Below are 21324 nucleotides of genomic sequence, written 5' to 3'. Positions count from 1 at the left end.
CTCCATTCTAGAACCAGCATCACAGGGCTCGGCCCTTACGTCACACAGAGCCACTGTGCATCCGCTGCTCACCCCTCTGTCCAAGCCCAGGGCTCGTGCTGCTCCGCGGAGGTGGCCCCACTTTCCCCCGCGGGGGGGGGGGAGGGAAGGAGGGGTGGCCAAGGCTGCACCAACCCGGCTGCTCCTTTTGTTCTCAGCCCGATCCCAGAGGCTGCCATTCAGCTTCCATTCTGAACACTTGGATTTTGTTTTGCTTGGTGGCACTTTTTTTTATTGAACTGTGAAGTGCGCGGACTCTTATCTGGGAGAACCGGGCTTGATTCCCCACTCCTCCACTTGCAGCTGCTGGAATGGCCTTGGGTCAGCCAGAGCTCTTATCTGGGAGAATGGGGTTTGATTCCCCACTCCTCCACTTGCACCTGCTGGAATGGCCTTGGGTCAGCCATAGCTCTCTTATCTGAGAGAACCGGGTTTGATTCCCCACTCCTCCACTTGCAGCTGCTGGAATGGCCTTGGGTCAGCCATACCTCTCTTATCTGAGAGAACCGGGTTTGATTCCCCACTCCTCCACTTGCAGCTGCTGGAATGGCCTTGGGTCAGCCATACCTCTCTTATCTGGGAGAACTGGGTTTAATTCCCCACTCCTCCACTTGCAGCTGCTGGAATGGCCTTGGGTCAGCCAGAGCTCTCTTATCTGGGAGAACCGGGTTTGATTCCCCACTCCTCCACTTGCAGCTGCTGGAATAGCCTTGGGTCAGCCAGAGCTCTGGCAGAGGTTGTCCTTGAAAGGGCAGCTGATGGGAGAGCCCTCTCAGCCCCACCCACCTCACAGGGTGTCTGTTGTGGGAGAAGATATAGGAGATTGTGAACTGCTCTGAGTCTCTGATTCAGAGAGAGGGGCGGGGTATAAATCTGCAGTCTTCTTCTTAGTTGCAAGGACTCTTATCTGGAGAACCGGGTTTGATTCCCCACTTCTCCACTTGCACCTGCTGGAATAGCTGTGGGTCAGCCAGAGCTCTGGCAGAGGTTGTCCTTGAAAGGGCAGCTGCTGGGAGAGCCCTCTCAGACCCACCCACCTCACAGGGTGTCTATTGTGGGGGAAGGAAATATAGGAGATTGTAAGCCGCTCTGAGTCTGATTCAGAGTGAAGGGCGGGGTATAAATCTGCAGTCTTCTTCTTGGTAGTAAAAGCCCAGCGTACCTCGTGCTCCTGCCCCGCTTCCAAACTGCAATCCTTTGGGGTGTATCCATCCCTACCACTCCTGTGCTGCTTTGGTCACACCATCCACGCATACAGACCCGTTCCAAACTTGCAGAGAGAACCCATCAGGACTGGACTTCTCCCACCCTCCACCTGGCATCACCCGCCACAGGTCACTGTCCTCTTCCTCCCATCGGATGCAAGACCCAAGAGCTGGGTATTCTGTTGATGGCGCAGGGCTTCCTCCTTCTTGAGCCCCGTGTCAATCCGTCCAGCCCCACAAACCCCACGGGTGAATGAAGCACGCAGTGCGCACACACACACACACATGGGCCTGGGCGATCTCATTCGTATTTGCAGAAGTTCTTCAGCAGCGGCGGGAGGTCGAGCCCATCAATGGCCAGCCGGTGCACGATGTGTTTCTGGATGATCAGCCGGCAGAGGGTCTGCAGCGAAGGAACTGGAAAGGAAGACAGGAGGGCTGCTGAAGTTTGCAGGGATGTCCTCAGGCGTAGGCCTGTGAAGAAAGCGCCTACCGGAACCCCTGAGCAAGCCGCAGACTCCCAAGAGCATTCAGAACTGCAGCAGCAATGCCTCCGCGCCAGAAACTGCAGGTGGAAGCAGTGCCCAGTCAGCCTGGCAGCACGGCTTAATGAAGGAGCGTGTCCCGGTTTGTTCTGTCTCCTTCCCCCCTCCCCCCCCCCCCACACAGCCATTTTCTGTTTTCAGATCCCCCCTGAGAAATTCACTGAAGGGGGGTGGCTCCCTTGTCTCTGCTTGCTCAGAGTCCTGCGAGAGAACAATGGATGTCTTGTCTGTCAGTAATGAGGGTCGTTCCCCCCCCCCCCCCCGCAATCTCTTTGGCCAGTTTGGCCTCTTGTCAGAGTGTCCCTTCTCAGTGGTCTTGCCACAAGCAGTGTTCCCTCTAAGCTGAGCTAGTGTGAGCCAGCTCACAGTTTTCTAGCCTCTGACTCACATATTTTTGTCTTCGCTCAGGAAGGACAGCCCCAGAGCAAACTGATTGATCACAGAGTTGGAAGGGACCTCCAGGGCCATCTAGTCCAACCCCCTGCACAATGCAGGAAACTCACAAACAACTCCCCCTAAATCCACAGGATCTTCATTGCTGTCAGATGGCCATCTAGCCTGTTTGAAAACCTCCAAGGAAGGAGAGCCCACCACCTCCCAAGGAGGAAGCCTGTTAGAATCAAAGAAGAGTTGGAAGGGACCTCCAGGGTCATCTAGTCCAACCCCCTGCACAAGGCAGGAAACTCACAAACACCTCCCCCTAAATCCACAGGATCTTCATTGCTGTCAGATGGCCATCTAGCCTCTGTTTGAAAACCTCCAAGGAAGGAGAGCCCACCACCTCCCGAGGAGGAAGCCTGTTAGAATCATAGAAGAGTTGGAAGGGACCTCCAGGGTCATCTAGTCCAACCCCCTGCACAATGCAGGAAACTCACAACACCTCCCCTAAATCCACAGGATCTTCATTGCTGTCAGATGGCCATCTAGCCTCTGCTGAAAAACCTCCAAGGAAGGAGAGCCCACCACCTCCCGAGGAGGAAGCCTGTTAGAATCATAGAAGAGTTGGAAGGGACCTCCAGGGTCATCTAGTCCAACCCCCTGCACAATGCAGGAAACTCACAACACCTCCCCTAAATCCACAGGATCTTCATTGCTGTCAGATGGCCATCCAGCCTCTGTTGAAAAACCTCCAAGGAAGGAGAGCCCACCACCTCCCGAGGAGGAAGCCTGTTAGAATCATAGAAGAGTTGGAAGGGACCTCCAGGGCCATCTAGTCCAACCCCCTGCACAATGCAGGAAACTCACAAACACCTCCCCTTAAATTCACAGGATCCTCATTGCTGTCAGATGGCCATGTAGCCTCTGCTTAAAAACCTCCAAGGAAGGAGAGCCCACCACCTCCCAAGGAGGAAGCCTGTTAGAATCAAAGAGTTGGAAGGGACCTCCAGGGCCATCTAGTCCAACCCCCTGCACAATGCAGGGAACTCACAAACCCCTCCCCCTAAATTCACAGGATCCTCATTGCTGTCAGATGGCCATCTAGCCTCTGTTTGAAAACCTCCAAGGAAGGAGAGCCCACCACCTCCCGAGGAGGAAGCCTGTTAGAATCACAGAGGAGTTGGAAGGGACCTCCAGGGCCATCTAGTCCAACCCCCTGCACAAGGCAGGAAACTCACAAACCCCTCCCCCTAAATTAGATAATGAACCAGAATCATATGAATCAAAATTTGTTGCAGTTTGGTTACCCTTTTTAACATACACAGCTGAAAAAAATATATAGTCTCGATTAGCCCTCTATATAGAAAAATGATATTTTTAAAAGTAGGATTAGATATTGGTAAAGTTTGAGTCTGGTCATTGTTTGTGTTTTCTTGTCTGTCGTTCTTTTTTGTTATGTTTTGTACAATGCTGGTATTTAGCAGTTTTAGTTTTAAATTTGGGCTGTTGTATTGATTTTTGTGTGGCCTTTGTAAACAGAACGTATGCTGAATTGTTTACAATAAAATTTAATTTAAAAAAAGTTACAGGCTACAAAGTTGGGGTATGGGCTGCAAAAAAATAAAAGGAGAACCGAGATAGCTGCCCAGTGTAACCTTAGAACAGTGTTATCTGACAGCCGTGTGATGCCCTCAAGAGGAGAGGGTGGCATGCTTATGGACAGAGCTTCCAGCTGCCCCTTACAGACACACACACACCTATCAGTTGGGATGTAAGTCAGGAGTGAGCAGTGAAGTGGCCAAGTTTGCAGATGACACTAAATTGTTCAGGGTGGTGAGAACCAGAGAGGATTGTGAGGCACTCCAAAGGGATCTGTTGAGGCTCGGTGAGTGGGCGTCAACGTGGCAGATGAGGTTCAATGTGGCCAAGTGCAAAGTAATGCACATTGGGGCCAAGAATCCCAGCTACAAATACAAGTTGATGGGGTGTGAACTGGTGGAGACTGACCAAGAGAGAGATCTTGGGGTCGTGGTAGATAACTCACTGAAAATGTCAAGACAGTGTGTGATTGCAATAAAAAAAGGCCAGCACCATGCTGGGAATTATTAGGAAGGGAATTGAAAACAAATCAGCCAGTATCATAATGCCCCTGTATAAATCGATGGTGTGGTCTCATTTGGAGTACTGTGTGCAATTCTGGTCACCGCTCCTCAAAAAGGATATTATAGCATTGGAAAAAGTCCAGAAAAGGGCAACTAGAATGATTAAAGGTTTGGAACACTTTCCCTATGAAGAAAGGTTAAAACGCTTGGGGCTCTTTGGCTTGGAGAAACATCAGCTGCGGGGTGACATGATAGAGGTTTACAAGATTATGCATGGGATGGAGAAAGTAGAGAAAGAAATCCTTTTCTCCCTTCCTCACAATACGAGAACTCGTGGCCATTCAATGAAATTGCTGAGCAGTCAGGTTAGAACAGATAAAAGGAAGTACTTCTTCACCCAAAGGGTGATTAACATGTGGAATTCACTGCCACAGGAGGTGGTAGCGGCTACAAGCATGGCCACCTTCAAGAGGGGGTTAGATAAAAAATATGGAGCAGAGGTCCATCAGTGGCTATTAGCCACAGTGTTGTGTGTTTGTGTATATATACACATATATATATTTTGGCCACTGTGTGACACAGAGTGTTGGACTGGATGAGCCATTGACCTGATCCATCATGGCTTCTCTTATGCCCTTATGAAGCAGTAGAACAAAGAAATGCTCTCTTTTTTGGCCCAGGCTTATAACAATAGAGTGGAACAAAACAGGAGTCAATTGCACCTTTAAGACCAACTTAGTTTTATTCAGAACGTCAGCTTCCGTGTGCATGCACACTTCTTCAAAATAGTTCACAATAGAGTGATTTACAGACATTCTCACATTCTGACATATTACTGTTTTATTGCTTTCGGGTATTCATGGTACCCGGATCAAAGGTTTGCTCCATTTATTACTATTGAGGTTTGCTCAGTTTGTTTTGCTATTCTGTCATTGGATCTTAAACTTGTACCATTTTGCATTCTAAACCCCTGCCTACCAGCTATATGTAGCGTTGCTCACCGTACCTGATTCCTCGTCTGATGAAGTGCGCTTAGAGCACACAAAAGCTTACATTCTGAATAAAACTTTGTTGGTCTTAAAGGTGCCCCTTGACTCCTACTTTGTTCTACTCGATTCTGTTTGGTGAGGATTTATCTGGTCTTGGGGGAGGTTTTCGGAGCCCGTCGTGGACCTGACTTGCAAGGGAATGTGCAAGATTTTCTGCAGAGACAAACCTCCCTCCCTTTTCTCTGGACGGAGGTGCTTCCCTTTTTGTTGCTGTTCTTGTTCTGCAGATTAGTTTCTGGAAAGCTGAAGAGACTTTGCAAAACGAGGAACTGGGAATGACAGAATTAGACCTTGGTTCTAGACTCCACTGCCCACTCTTGGGCAGGACTTGCATCTCGAGGGGCTGCTCTTGCCCGCAGGGGAGAATGCTTCACCGGGGAGCCCTGTCCGTCTGCAGATTCAAGTCCAGGAGCCCCTGAGAGGCCAACCAGATTTGGGGAAGGGGAAGAGCTTTTGGGAGTCAAAGATCTGGTATCTGACGGAAGGCATTTTGACTCTCGAAACCCCCCAAATTGTGTTGGTTTCTGAGGTGTTGCTGGATTCCAATAAAGGGTGGGAGTGTTTCTTTTCCCTGCTTGGCTCCAGGCCAGAGTTGGAATGTGCTGTGAGTGTGGGCAGGAGAAGGGCTGTGCCATGGTGGGACCACACAGGCTGCTCCTCCCACGGAAGCCTCTGGTGGCTACAAAGCAGCCAGCTCCTCAGAGGCCTCTTCTGGGTCTCTTCCTTTTGAATTGGACTGACGTTCTTGGCTTGGCCTTCCAGGTCTCCTTGCTATCCTGCGTCTGGAGTGGGTGTGCCAAGGAAGAGCCTGTTTCCACATTCCCCGCCTGCCTCTTCTCCCTGCTGTGACCTGCCTTGCATTCCGCATGCAGGCCTCCTTGGGAGCAAGGAACGAGAGGGGCATCCTTTGCTTGTGACGTGCGCTCTTGGCTCCGCGGCCCTGTTATCGCCTCTGTGCCGCAGGCAGGCTCGCCAGGTTTTGGAGGCGCAATGGAGCCCCATGAGCCCATCTCGCAGAGATGAAGGTGGGAGGAGTGTGCCTCTTTCTTTCGTGCTGCCTCCGCCTCCGTCCTGAGTCACTCTCAGGGCTGCCGTTGAGGCAGGCCTGTCCGGTTTGAGCTCCTGCTGGAAGGGATTTCGAAAGGGCTGAAGGGGGATCCCGTTGCCAGTTGTGGGACTGGGCGAGGCTCTGCCTCTGCGGTGTCTCCTGGATGCCTTCCATCCCCTGAGCTTGTGGCTCTGTTCTTAGCTCATTCTCTGTTGAGCCTCAGACAAACGGAGGGTTTTCTTCTTGGCTCCCCGCCTTCCTCTCAAGCAACCTCTCGGAATCAGTTCCAGCCACACCTCAAGGGCACTTCCTCCTCTCCCCCCTCCCCAAGTGTCAGTTAGTTTATTTGATTTATATCCCGCTCTCCCCAGCGAGAAGAGCCCCGTGGCGCAGAGTGTTAAAGCTGCAGTACTGCAGTCGAAGCTCTCTGCTCACGACCTGAGTTCAGTCCCCGGTGGAAGCTGGGTTTTCAGGTAGCCGGCTCGAGGTTGACTCAGCCTTCCATCCTTCCGAGGGAGGTAAAAGTCCCCAGCTTGCTGGGGGGGAGGGAAGTGTAGATGACTGGGGAAGGCAATGGCAAACCACCCCGTAAAAAAAGTCTGCCGTGAAAACGTCATGAAAACAACGTCACCCCAGAGTCGGAAACGACTTGTGCTTGCACAGGGGACCTTTCCTTCCTCCCCAACGAAGCAGGCTCAGGGTGGCTCACAAACACAATAGAATAACAATAAAAACAGTTAAATTAAACATTAAAATAAACAATTTAGTGCTAATTCCATATGGTTTAGGATGGCATTCAGTGTTCTTAAGCATCCAATGGGATCTGATCTTGTAGCGGTGGTCGTCAGTCAGTTAAGGGCTAGTTGAGACAATACTGTCTTGCAAGCCTTACGGGGCCAGGTCCTGCAAGGCTCTGACCTCCTCCGGCAGTTGGTTCCACCAGTGGGGGGGCAGCAATGCAGAAGGCTCTTTCTCTAGTTGTTTTCAGTCTTGCCTCCCTTGGCCCGGAGATCGATAATAGATTTTGTCTCTCCAACTCCTCCTGGATATATATATATATTTTTTTTTACTAGAATGTCTCATCTCTCCGGCAGCCCCGTGGCTCAGAGTGGTAAAGCAGCAGTACTGCAGTACTGTGGTCTGAACTCTCTGCTCGCGACCTGAGTTCGATTCTGGTGGAAGCTGGATTCAGGTAGCTGGCTCCAGGTTGACTCAGCCTTCCATCCTTCCGAGGTCAGTAAAATGAGTCCCCAGCTTGCTGGGGGGAAAGCGTAGAGGACTGGGGAAGGCCATGGCAAACCACCCCGTAAAAAGTCTGCCGTGAAAACGTTGTGAAAGCAACGTCACTCCAGAGTCGGAAATGATTGGTGCTTGCACAGGGGACCTTTCCTTTCCTCATCTCTCCAACAAGTTCAGCATGTCCCAGAATTAACAGCTCCTCTTCGTTTCCCATCCTTGGTGTTTCTCCACGTCATCAACAGTGCCAGATTAAACCCTGTAAATGCCCCATGGCAGTTGAAATCTTGGGAGAGGGGGGGCTTGCAAATGACCTCTACATTTTTCTACAAAATGGGCCCTGATCTTCATAATTAGCCAAGTCACTGCTTGTTCTCAACTCCAAATCGTTAATGAACATTAACGAACAAGTTAAAAAGTGCCAGACCTAGGACTGAGCCCTGAAATACCCCACTGCTGACCACCCTTCGCTCTCTGTTGCCTGTTAATTAACCATTTTTTTAAATCCACAAAAGGACTTGTCCCCTTATCCCATGACAACTGAGTTTACTTAGGAGCCTTTGATGAGGAACTTTATCAAAAGCTTTCTGGAAGTCTAGGTAAACAACATCTATCGGGTCTCCTTTGTCCTCATGCTTGTTCACCCCCTCAAAGATCTCCAACAAATTAGTGAGACAAGATCTTCCCTTACAGAATCCACGCTGATTTGTCCTCAATAGCTTGTTCATCTATGTGCCCACTAATTCTGTCTGTAATAACGGATTCCACTGTTAGGTGGATCTGTAACTGGCTGACAGATCACACCCAAAGAGTGGTTGTGAATGGTTCCTCATTCTCTTGGAGAGGAGTGACAAGTGGAGTGCCTCAAGGATCTGTCCTGGGGCTTGTTTTGTCAACATCTTTATAAATTATTTGGATGAAAGAATGGAGGGAATGCTTATTAAATTTGCAGATGACAAGCTAGGAGGGTTAGCAAATACAGTAGAAGACAGAGTCAAAATACAGGATGACAGGCTGGAAAACTGGACTAAAACCAATAACATTAATTTTAACAGGGATAAATGTAAAGTTCTGCATTTAGGTAGGGAAAATCCCATGTATAGTTATAGGATGGGGAAAACTTGTCTGGGCAGTAGTATGTACGAAAAGGATCTAGGGGTCTGAGTGGACCATACGCTGAACATGAGACAACAGTATGATGCGACGGCTAAAAAGGCAAATGTGATTTTGGGCTGTTATCAACAGAAGTCTAGTGTCAGGATGAAACGAGGTGATGGCATTGCTTTGTTCTAGGTAGACTTCACCTGGAGTCTTGTGTTCAGTTTTGGGCACCACAATTTAAGAAGGATCTAGACAGGCTGGAACATGTCCAGGAGAAGGCAACAAAGATAGTGAGGGGCCTGGAGACCATGTGCCAAGAGGAAAGGCTGAAAGAGCTGGATATGTTTAGGAAGAAGAAGACTGCAGCTTTATACCCTGTCCTTCTCTCTGAATCAGAGACTCAGAGCAGCTTACAATCTCCTATATCTTCTCCCCCCACAACAGGCACCCTGTGAGGTAGGTGGGGCTGAGAGGGCTCTCACAGCTGCCCTTTCAAGGACAATTCCTGTGATAGCTCTGGCTGACCCAAGGCCATTCCAGCAGCTGCAAGTGGAGGAGTGGGGAATCAAACCCTGTTCTCCCAGATAAGAGAGCTATGGCTGACCCAAGGCCATTCCAGCAGCTGCAAGTGGAGAAGTGGGGAATCAAACCCTGTTCTCCCAGATAAGAGAGCTATGGCTGACCCAAGGCCATTCCAGCAGCTGCAAATGGAGGAGTGGGGAATCAAACCCTGTTCTCCCAGATAAGAGAGCTATGGCTGACCCAAGGCCATTCCAGCAGCTGCAAGTGGAGGAGTGGGGAATCAAACCTGGTTCTCCCAGATAAGAGAGCTCTGGCTGACCCAAGGCCATTCCAGCAGCTGCAAGTGGAGGAGTGGAGAATCAAACCCGGTTCTCCCAGATAAGAGAGCTATGGCTGACCCAAGGCCATTCCAGCAGGTGCAAGTGAAGGAGGGGGGAATCAAACTTGGTTCTCCCAGATAAGAGAGCTCTGGCTGACCCAAGGCCATTCCAGCAGCTGCAAGTGGAGGAGTGGGGAATCAAACCCGGTTCTCCCAGATAAGAGTCTGCACACTTAACCACTACACCACTACAACTGAGAGGTGATATGATCATCTTCAAGTACTTGAAGACTTGTTATATAGAGGATGGTGCAGAGTTTTTGCTGTTGCCTCAGGTCAAACAAGAACCAATGGGTTGAAATTAAAAGAGTTTTCAGCTCAGCATTAGGAAGAACTTCCTGATAGCAGTTCCTCTAGGGAATAGGCTTCCTCGGGAGATGGTGGGCTCTCCTCCTTTGGAGGTTTTGAAGCAGAGGCTAGGTGGCCAGCTGACTGCAATGCTGATTCTGTAAACTTAGGCAGATCATGAGAAGGAGGGCAGGGGGAAGTATTTGTTAGTTTCCTGTATTATGCAGGGGGTTGGACTAAATGATCTTGGAAGGTCCGTTCCAACTCTGTGATTCTATGACTCTTCTCAGAATGTGGGCAAAGTACAGTCATTGTAGTTTCATGGGAGAGTTCAAGGTTGATTTGATCTAGAACCCACTGGTTTATCTTTTTGGTCAGTCCACAGCATCCATAAAACTCTCTTTCAACACCACATTTCAAATGAATCAACTTTCTTCCTGTCAGTTTTCTTCATTGTCCAATATTCACCCCCATATATAGTCATGGGGAACTCTATAGATTCATAGAATCATACAGTTGGAAGGGACCTCTAGGGTCATAAGATAAGAACATAAGAGAAGCCATGTTGGATCAGGCCAACGGCCCATCAAGTCCAACCCTCTGTGTCACACAGTGGCAAAAAATGTTATATACACACATACACTGTGGCTAATAGCCACTGATGGACCTGTGCTCCATATTTTTATCTAAACCCCTCATCTAGTCCAACCCCCTGCACAATGCAGGATACTCACAAACACCTCCCCCTATAGCATGAATTATTTTCATCTTGGTCATCAGTGACGCATCTGTGCACTTAAGATAGCTCCTTCCTGGGTGCCCTTCCCAGTTTCAGCCTCCTTCTGATTTCTTGGTTTCCATTTCCCTTTTGGCTGATGCTGGAGTCAAGGAAGAGAAAATCTCTTCATCATCCATCAATGGGTTTACCAGGAAATACATGCTAAGTTTATTCTCCCTCTGATCAGGAAGTTTCCAGACTGTACTGACTCTGAGCTTTTAAAGAAAGTTATCCTGGGCATTAACATGTGGACTCCAGCTTCTTGCGCAAGGTTTTTTGCTGCTGCCTGTAAAGTTTGTAAGGATATTTCATGTAATACTTTCGTTTCTTAAAATTACTCATCTCACTTGTAACTGTCTATTTTAATTTGTTTTTATATCGCATTTCACTGATGGACCACTTTTAAAATTATGAGTGGTGTGTCTAATGAACTGCTGGTTGTAGACCATAAGAAATAAATTGAATTCAACTGCGGGGGGTGGGGGGAGTCAATGGCTTGGTCTGAGATTTTCCAAGGTATAACGAGTCAGCACTCCCTTTCAGCAGACACAAGATGGAAATCGAGGTCCCTGAGTCCTTTTGTCCCAGTGGGGGCTGTCAGAAAGGTGGGAGGGGTGTTGCCAAGAACGCTTGCAAAAGGCACAAAGGCACAATGGGTATTGTAATCACCTGGATTACAGCAGAATGCTTGGGGGTAGAAAGTTAGCATCTATAGCGAGATAAGAATCCTATATCCCTATTCAGCCCGGGAGGGAAAAGGGTCCATAGTTCAGAACAGATTTCTGCCTGCCATTTCTACTCATTAACTCTTGGAAGTTTATACGTGGAAACTCTGGTTATTTGCTGAGATGCTACAGGGACTGGAATCCTGAAGTTGTGCAATTCCCAAGTAGTCCTTCCTTTTGTCTTCTTTGATGCTCAGTTGTAATCCTGCTGTGCTACTTTGTGCTTCAAGCTTCCTCCAGAGAAGTCCTTTCAAGTCTTCACTGTCTTCAGGCAGCTGTCTGGTGTCAGCTGCATATCTCAAGCAGTTTCCACTCCGCCTTCATCTACATCTAATCCTGCTTTTCCTTACGATCTGCATACAGATTGAAGAGATGGGGAGATAAAATGGATCCTTGTCTGACGTCTTTGCCAACTGGAAACCACTCCGTTTCTCCGTATTGTGACCTAGCAGTGGCCGCCTTTTGTCCAGAATACAGGCTGCGCATCAAAACAATCCATTTATGTTCCCTCTAAGCTGGGTTAGCATGAGCTAGCTCACACATTTTTTAGACTCCAGCTCACACATTTTTGTTTTAGCTCAGGAAGGATGATCCCAGAGCACACGAATGTATGCAGGAGCTCACAACTTTAATGCCAGGAGCTCACAAAGCAGAATTTTTGCTCACAAGACTCTGCAGCTTAGAAGGAACATTGTGTGGCAACCCCATTTATTTTAAAACCAACCATAACATAAAGTTTCTATAGAACAAAGCAGTAGACAAGTGCATCTTTAAGACTAACTAAGTTTTATTCAGAATGTAAGAGAGACAGTTTGGTGTAGTGGTTAAGTGTGTGGACTCTTATCTGGGAGAACCAGGTTTGATTCCCCACTCCTCCACTTGCACCTGCTAGCATGGCCTTGGGTCAGCCAGAGCTCTCTTATCTGGGAAAACCGGGTTTGATTCCCCACTCCTCCACTTGCAGCTGCTAGAATGGCCTTGGATCAGCCAGAGCTCTCTTATCTGGGAGAACTGGGTTTCATTCCCCACTCCTCCACTTGCAGCTGCTGGAATGGCCTTGGGTCAGCCAGAGCTCTCTTATCTGGGAGAAACGGGTTTGATTCCCCACTCCTCCACTTGCAGCTGCTAGAATGGCCTTGGGTCAGCCAGAGCTCTCTTATCTGGGAGAACCGGGTTTGATTCCCCACTCCTCCACTTGCAGCTGCTAGAATGGCCTTGGGTCAGCCAGAGCTCTCTTATCTGGGAGAAACGGGTTTGATTCCCCACTCCTCCACTTGCAGTTGCTGGAATGGCCTTGGGTCAGCCAGAGCTCTCTTATCTGGGAGAACCGGGTTTGATTCCCCACTCCTCCACTTGCAGCTGCTAGAATGGCCTTGGGTCAGCCAGAGCTCTCTTATCTGGGAGAAATGGGTTTGATTCCCCACTCCTCCACTTGCAGTTGCTGGAATGGCCTTGGGTCAGCCAGAGCTCTCTTATCTGGGAGAACTGGGTTTCATTCCCCACTCCTCCACTTGCAGCTGCTGGAATGGCCTTGGGTCAGCCAGAGCTCTCTTATCTGGGAGAACCGGGTTTCATTCCCCACTCCTCCACTTGCAGCTGCTGGAATGGCCTTGGGTCAGCCAGAGCTCTCTTATCTGGGAGAACCGGGTTTGATTCCCCACTCCTCCACTTGCAGTTGCTGGAATGGCCTTGGGTCAGCCAGAGCTCTCTTATCTGGGAGAACCGGGTTTGATTCCCCACTCCTCCACTTGCAGTTGCTGGAATGGCCTTGGGTCAGCCAGAGCTCTGGCAGAGGTTGTCCTTGAAAGGGCAGCTGCTGGGAGAATCCTCTCAGCCCCACCCACCTCACAGGGTGTCTGTTGTGGGGGAGGGAGATAAAGGAGATTGTGAGCCGCTCTGAGACTCTTGAGTGGAGGGCGGAATATAAATCCAATGTCTTCTTTTGTATGCTCTTAAGCGTACATTCTGAATAAAACTTAGTTGGTCTTAAAGGTGAACTTATCTGCTGCTTTGTTCTATTCTGTTGCTTCAGAGGAACAGGGCTGCCTCCTGGGATCTATAAAGTTTCTATGCCCTTCTTATAAAAAGGCTTCCTGAAGCTGACCAAGTCTAATTCTTACAGTAGGCTTACTGATATCTTAGCTAACTTTTAGAATGCACTATCCCTATCCTTTTGTTGTGTGAACCTTTTGATCCTGAAGTGTGTTCATGTATTCTGTATTACTGAACATTTCTGTTGGGTCCAGCCTGAGGAGTCCAACAAACAGCTGTATGTTATGGACTAGTTTACGGAGAATAAACTGAGCATGAACCGGCTTGGTGCTCTCCGTCCTTTCCCCAGCTGTCACCTCGGAGGCCTGAATACAAGAGAGGAACTGAAAATTGTCAGGCAGTTTCCTCGTGGGTTTGGCTTTGTTTACTTTGGTGGACCCCTGTTCCTTTCTCAAGGCCGAATGCTCTGTCAGGCAGTTACCATAAGGCCCCCCTTCTTGCAGAGATCGGGTTCCCAACCTCTAGATGGGGGCTGGAGAACTCCCAGAATTACAGCAGATCTCCAGACAACAGAGGCCAGCTCCCCTGCAGAAAGCAGCCGCTTCAGAGGATGGACTTTGCGCCATCACATCTTTGCAGTGGTCCCTTCCTGCCCAAGCCCCGTCTTTCCCAGGCTCCACCGTCAAATCTCCAGGAATCCCCCAGGCCAGAGTTGGCAACCCTAGCAAGGGAGTTTGTCTCACTGAGCTCTTCTGGTGCTGCTCGTTCTAAACAACGCCAGGATTCATTCGGTTCGGGTGAGCCGCCGTGTTGGTCTGAAGCAGCGGAACAAAGTCTGGAGTCCCGTCAGGCACCCCGAAGCACAACAAAGGGTTATTCTGCGGAGGAGCTTTCATGTGCAGGCCCACTTCCTCAGATACGACGACGTGGAATTTCCCAGTCCGCACGTTTAGGCAGAGGGTGAGCAATAAAATTAACACGCCACTTAATTACAATGTTTACCTGATTCAGGAACCAAACAGGAATAACAAGCTTAGTTTATATGGTTACCGTTTGTTTGGGGGTGTTTAAGTCTGGAGGCGGAGGAAACTAAAGTGAAGGAAATAATTATGTCAAAATTGGAGACTGCTGGGCAGATGTATCCTTAATTGTAGAATGCTGAGAGTAACCACTAACTGAGATGGTGAAGAAGTTTGCTGACACACGAAAGCTCATACCTTGAATAAAACTTTGTTGGTCTTAAAGGTGGTTGACTGGATTCGTTTGGGTTCCGCTGCACAGGGGCCGTGGCGTTTCACCTCTGCCAGTTTGGTGTAGCGGTTAAGTGTGTGGACTCTTATGTGGGAGATCTGGGTTTGATTCCCCACTCCTCCACTTGCAGCTGCTGGAATGGCCTTGGGTCAGCCAGAGCTCTACTATCTGGGAGAACCGGGTTTGATTCCCCACTCCTACACTTGCAGCTGCTGGAACGGCCTTGGGTCAGCCAGAGCTCTACTATCTGGGAGAAGCAGGTTCAATTCCCCATTCCTCCACTTGCAACTGCTGGCATGGCCTTGGGTCAGCCATAGCTTTGGCAGAGGTTGTCCTTGAAAGGGCAGCTTCTGGGAGAGCCCTCTCAGTCCCACCCACCTCACAAGGTGTATGTTGCAGGGGAGGAAGGGAAAGGAGATTGTAGGCCGCTGTGAGACGCTGTCCTTGAAAGGACAGCTTCTGGGAGAGCTCTCTCAGCGCCACCCACCTCACAGGGTGTCTGTTGTGGGGGAGGAAGGGAAAGGAGATTGTAAACCACTCTGAGACTCTTGTCCTTGAAAGGGCAGCTGCTGTGAGAGCCCTCTCAGCCCCACCCACCTCACAGGTTGGATCAGACCAATGGCCCATCCAGTGCAACACTCTGTGTCACATAAGACCATAAGAGAAGCCCTGTTGGATCAGGCCAGTGGCCCCTCCAGTCCAACACTCTGTGTCACAGAAGAACATAAGAGAAGCCCTGCTGGATCAGGCCAATGGCCCCTCCAGTCCAACACTCTGTGTCACATAAGAGAAGCTATGTTGGATCAGGCCAATGGCCCATCCAGTCCAACACTCTGTGCCACTGATGGACCTCTGCTCCAGATGTTGATCCAATTCCCTCTTGAAGCTGTCTATGCTTGCAGCTGCCACCACCTGGTGGGACATTTTTTCATCCAAGGTGGGAATCCCCAAGCAGCTGCAAGCATAGACAGCTTCAAGGATTCTTCTTGTGGCACTTAAAAGGCAGGTATTTGTAGGAAAGAGTCTCCTGGGTTGGAGAAAGCATGTGGGGAACACCCAGCTCTGCACATCTAAGCCTACAGCAGTGTCTGTCTCCGCTGTGATCTGCTACTTTCAGGCTACAGCTGGGTGGCTCAGGCAGAACAAGCAGAAGCAAAAGCCACCTGAGACGCAGGGGATGCCCGCCAGGAAGGCAGATGTGCCTAGGGTTTGGATCCGCTCATCCTGGAAGGAACAGAGCCGGATTTTGCAGAGCAGGCAGAGGGCCTGGGAATATTCCGGGAGCCAGCCTTGCTGCTAGGAAAGCCTGCTGGCACCATGGTCAAGAGGGTCCGTTTATGCGGTTGCCAGCCTCCAGGTAGTGGCTGGAGATCTCCTGGGATTGCCGCTGACCGCCAAGTGACAGAGATCTGTTTCCCTGGAGAAGATGGTTTCCCTAGAGAAAGTGGACTCTCTGGCATCATGGCTCCTCCCCTTCCCAGGCTCCACCCCCTCCCCCCAAAAAAGCCTCCAGGTATTTTCAAGCTTGGAGCTGGCCTTGCTCAGCCAGCCTGGCCACACGGGAATCTGTGCTTTCAAGATCCAGAAACTGTCACTGATTCTGCCTACAGCAGCTCAGCTGTTGTCAGGGGCTAAACAACAGGCCCACATCTTGCTTATTTTAGCAACTACACCAGCTGCCAGTTTCTTCTCCAGTTAGACGTGTCTCTTGCTAGTTGTGAGCTTTAAATCCCTCCCAGCCTGAGACCCACACCCAGTCTCCCGTGTTGTGCCAACTTGTTGTTTGCATGTCTGGTCCTTTTCAGTATTGGCCCCGCCTTGCAGAGTCAGCTTCCAGGGAAGGAGGAGGGGCCATGGCTCAGTGGCAGAGCCTCTGCTCGGCATGCAAAGCTCCCAGGTTCAATCCCCGGCATCTCCAGTTTTATTTGCTGCGGCTTTTAATGGAATTTGAGCTGCAGGTGTCTTCCTGGGACGGGGGTGTGCAGGGTTTTATTTTAGAACCATGAACTGCCTTGAGTTGGAAGGCAAGAGATCAACATTTTAATAAAGAAAAAAATGGGAAGTGAGATATGTGTATGTAAAGGAGCAAGCATCAGGAGTCTATATATAAAGTTTTGTATTTGCATTGCAAATGGATTCAAAAGCAAGAGCGGCTTCATGCCTCAAAAGAATTCTGTGCCCGCAGATCCTGGCAACGCTGCAGTTTGTCACTGTTCACACAGGGCGTTTTGTGGGTTTGACTCATGCACTGAATGTGGCTGCAAAGTGTGTAGAGAAGGGGTGTCAAACATGTGGCCCGGGGGCCAAATCAGGCCCTCGGAGGGCTCCTATCAGGACCCTGAGTAACTGACTGTCATCTGCTTCCTTCTCCCTCTGTCTTGCTTCCTTCTGCATAACAGCTTGCTTTGCAAGGCTTGCTCAATTGCACAAGGCAGAGAGGCCGAGGCCTTCCCCTGAGAAGAACCTCAGATAAGCCCTGCTGGATCAGACCAGGGAGGCTCCATCTAGTCCAGCCTCCTGCCTCACCCAGTGGCCAGCCAGTTCCTCTGGAGGGCCAACAACAGGGCAGAGAGGCCGAGGTCTTCATAAGAACATCAGAAGAGCCCTGCTGGATCAGACCAGGGAGGCTCCATCTAGTCCAGCCTCCAGTCTCTCACAGGGGCCAACCAGTTCCTCTGGAGGGCCAACAACAGGGCAGAGAGGCCGAGGCCTTCCCCTGAGAAGAACATCAGAAGAGCCCTGCTGGACCAGACCAGGGAGGGTCCATCTAGTCCAGCATCCTGTCTCACACAGTGGCCAGCCAGTTCCTCTGGAGGAACAGCAACAGGGCAGAGAGGCCGAGGTCTTCATAAGAACATCAAAAGAGCCCTGCTGGATCAGACCAGTGAGGGTCCATCTAGTGCAGCCTCCTGTCTCACACAGTGGCCAACCAGTTCCTCTGGAGGGCCAACAACAAGGCAGAGAGGCCGAGGCCTTCCCCTGAGAAGAACATCAGAAGAGCCCTGCTGGGTCAGACCAGGGAGGGTCCATCTAGTCCAGCCTCCTGTCTCACACAGTGGCCAACCAGTTTCTCTGGAGGGCCAACAACAGGGCAGAGAAGCCAAGGCCTTCATAGGAACATCAGAAGAGCCCTGCAAGCTCAGACCAGTGAGGGTCCATCTAGTCCAGCATCTTGTCTCACACAGTGGCTAGCCAGTTCCTCTGGAGGGGAGGGCCAACAACAGGGCAGAGAGGCCAAGGCCTTCCCCTGAGAAGAACATCAGAAGAGCCCTGCTGGATCAGACCAGGGAGGGTCCATCTAGTCCAGCCTCCTGTCTCACACAGTGGCCAGCCAGTTCCTCTGGAGAGCCAACAACAGGACAGAGAGGCTGAGGCCTTCCCCTGAGAAGAACATCAGAAGAGCCTTGCTGGATCAGACTGGCGAGGGTCCATCTAGTCCAGCCTCCTGTCTCTCACAGTGGCCAGACAGTTCCTCTGGAGGGCCAGCTACAGGGCAGAGAGGCCGAGGCCTTCCCCTGAGAAGAACATCAGAAGAGCCCTGCTGGACCAGACCAGGGAGGGTCCATCTAGTCCACCATTCTGTCTCACACAGTGGCCAGCCAGCTCCTCTGGAGGAACAGCAACAGGGCAGAGAGGCTGAGGCCTTCATGAGAACATCAGAAGAGCACTGCTGGGTCAGACCAGGGAGGGTCCATCTAGTCCAGCCTCCTGTCTCTCACAGGGGCCAACCAGATCCTCTGGAAGGCCAACAACAGGGCAGAGAGGTCGAGGCCTTCCCCTGAGAAGAACATCAGAAGAGCCCTGCTGGACCAGACCAGGGAGGGTCCATCTAGTCCAGCCTCCTCTCTCACACAGGGGCCAGCCAGTTCCTCTGAAGGGCCAACAACAGGGCAGAGAGGCCGAGGCCTTCCCCTGAGAAGAACATCAGAAGAGCCCTGCTGGATCAGACCAGGGAGGCTCCATCTAGTCCAGCCTCCAGTCTCTCACAGTGGCCAACCATTTCCTCTGGAGGGCCAACAACAGGGCAGAGAGGCTGAGGCCTTCATAAGAACATCAGAAGACCCCTGCTGCATCAGACCAGGGAGGGTCCATCTAGTCCAGCCTCTTGTCTCTCACAGTGGCCAGCCAGTTCCTCTGGAGGGGCAACAACAGGGCAGAGAGGCTGAGGCCTTCATAAGAACATCAGAAGACCCCTGCTGCATCAGACCAGGGAGGGTCCATCTCGTCCAGCCTCCTGCTTCACACAGTGGCCAGCCAGTTCCTCTAGAGGGCCAACAATAGGGCAGAGAGGCCGAGGCCTTCCCCTGAGAAGAACATCAGAAGGGCCCTGCTGGATAAGACCAGTGAGGGTCCATCTAGTCCAGCCTCCAGTCTCTCACAGGGGCCAACCAGTTCCTCTGGAGGGTCAACAACAGGGCAGAGAGGCCGAGGCCTTCCCCCAATGTTGTCTCCCAGCTCTGGGATTCAGAGGGTTAGTACCTCTGGATGTGGAGGTTCTGCTCAGCTACCACAGCCAGTAGCCACTGATAGACCTCTCCTCCATGTATGTATCTAATCCCCCTTTAAAGCCCTCTATTCCTGTGGTCATTCCACCTCCTTCCTACCTGGGCTGGCACACACAAGCATCTCTCTGTCTACATTCCCTTTTGCCGTGCCAGAGCAGAGCGCTCCTGTCATGTTCCCGGTTGCTTTCTCTGCCTGGAGACATTCTCCAGTATCTGTGGCAGACCAACAGCTTGCCCCTCACCGTCTACCTGAAATCCCTGCTGAGGACTGCCCGGGAATCCCTCTGGGTGCAAAGGAAGCCCGTGCCCCTCTCCTCCTCCTCGTTTTCAGACCCTCCTTGGGAGCTGAGCTGCCAGAATGCTCTTCCTTCCCACCCGGGCATGGAACTAGGACAGAGCCCCACAATACCTACAGCCGTATTCCACCTGGATGAGTCGGACGCTCTTGGTGGAAGCAAAGACGTCGACCACGGCGTAGAGGGGGCGGGAAGCGGGGAGGCCCCTGGCGCTGGGCCCCATGTCCTCCCCGTTGATGACCATGTGCATGTCGGCCGTCCCGTCGGGCTGGAGGGTGTAGAGCACCCCGATGCGGCTCCTCCTGGCCGTGGCAGGGAGCGCGTTGCTCTTGTACAAGTCGTCCAGGATGTGGCTGTATTGGCCGGGCCTGCTGCGCCCCACCAGCTTGTCCCTGGGGATCCGGACCTGCTCGATGAGCAGATAGGGGTCGGAGAAGAAGCTCCTCGCCCTGCACGGGGCCTCCTGGCCAGCGGTGTCCGGCGTGACGCGGTTGTGGTTGCGGGTGATGGCAAAGACCCAGCTGTCACCCCTGTTCACCAGGTCGGGCAGGGAGTACTCGGGCACCGCCTCCAGGCTGGAGGGGTCGCAGGCCATCAGCCCCACCCGCAGGTGGCCGCACCAGCCCAGCTCCTTCTCCTCTATCTCCAGCAGGAAGATCTGCCCCGGGGCCAGGGGCTCCTGGCTGAAGCACAGGCCGTTGGCGAAGCTCTCCACGCGGGTGGCCTGGGTGTGGGAGGGGTCCAGGCGGACGTTGGCCCCGTGGACACGGTGGAACCTGCTGGCCGGGGAGTAGACGGTCGCCGCCATCTCAGGGCCTCTCTCCCAGAGGCTATTTTTAAGCTGGCTGTGAGCAGAGGCAGCTGTTGACACTGCTGGCCAGGGACGCCTGTGGTCTCCAAAAGGGGAGGGAGGCCAGCTGGAATTGGCCAGGTCCTAGTGCCCTGTGGCTCCCACGGGCCCTGCTGGAGATGGGCCCCGCCTTGCCTCCTGCCCAGATCTTTGAGCTGAGTCAGATCTTCATACCCTGCGTGTCAGCGCTCATCACGGCTTGAAATATGCAGCACGAGAACACTGTGGAAGACTACCGAACACTACTGAAGTATGGTCTTGTTTTCTGTGGCCCCAGAAGGTAGGACCAGAAACAAAAGGGTGAAATTAAATCAACAGTTTCTGGCTCAACATTAGGGAGAACTTCCTGACCATCAGAGTGACTCTTCAGGGGAACAGGCTTCCTCCTCGGGAGGTGGTAGGCTCTCCTTCCTTGGAGGTTTTTAAGCAGAGGCTGGATGGCCCTCTGACAGCAATGAGGGTCCTGTGAATGTAGGGGGAGGGGTTTGTGAGTTTCCTGCATTGTGCAGGGAGTTGGGCTAGATGACCTTGGAGGTCCCTTCCAACTCTAGCATTCTATGCTTTAACTGGGTTCTCCTTCCTTGGAGGTTTTTCAGCAGAGGCTGGATGGCCATCTGACAGCAATGAGGATCCTGTGAATTTAGGGGGAGGTATTTGCGAGTTTCCTGCATTGTGCAGGGGGTTGGACTAGATGACCCTGGAGGTCCCTTCCAACTCTATGATTCTAAGGCTTTGAGGTTCATCTGCCGACCTCTGTTAGTGTCTTCCAACCAGCAGATTAAGACTCTCTTGTGTGCTTTGATTGGTTGGTTTTGGCATTCCTCTCCAACAACTGTTACCGACTTTCCTCCCTGGTTCTCACCAGCAAGCTCTTTCCACCCCAGTCCTGCAGTGAATACCCTGAGTGACCAAAGGACAATCAGGCATTTATATCAGGACCTAAATAGTGACAATAGAGGACCCTCTCTTGAAGATAGCATTGTGGATAGCAGATTCATGAGGGCCATGGACTGAGTTCTCGTGTGTGTGTGGGGA

At 51.3% G+C, this 21324-nt stretch overlaps 1 protein-coding gene across 1 annotated transcript; it reads right to left on the bottom strand.

The window, feature by feature from the left end:
* Positions 1 to 1526: 1526 nt before the first annotated feature.
* NEURL2 (neuralized E3 ubiquitin protein ligase 2) lies at positions 1527 to 20262 on the bottom strand. The gene is made up of 2 exons (XM_060233166.1): positions 19557 to 20262; positions 1527 to 1661 (listed from the first exon to the last, which is right to left on the bottom strand). Exons 1-2 carry the CDS (start codon positions 20245 to 20247, stop codon positions 1546 to 1548), a joined length of 807 nt encoding a protein of 268 aa, XP_060089149.1. The 5' UTR covers positions 20248 to 20262; the 3' UTR covers positions 1527 to 1545.
* Positions 20263 to 21324: the final 1062 nt, after the last annotated feature.

This window comes from Heteronotia binoei, chromosome 2, assembly GCF_032191835.1.
Source record: "Heteronotia binoei isolate CCM8104 ecotype False Entrance Well chromosome 2, APGP_CSIRO_Hbin_v1, whole genome shotgun sequence".
Taxonomy (NCBI): Eukaryota; Metazoa; Chordata; class Lepidosauria; order Squamata; family Gekkonidae; genus Heteronotia; species Heteronotia binoei.
Note: the sequence above shows the minus strand (reverse complement) of the source record. Positions and strands in the feature narration are given on the sequence as shown.

Excerpts from the sequence above, each read along its gene's own strand:
- NEURL2 (XM_060233166.1), bottom strand. The coding sequence starts at position 20,247 with ATGGCGGCGACCGTCTACTCCCCGGCCAGCAGGTTCCACCGTGTCCAC. Across the intron at positions 1,662-19,556 it reads CATCCAGGTGGAATACGGCT|TTCCTTCGCTGCAGACCCTC; the intron begins GTAGGTATTGTG and ends CTTCCTTTCCAG.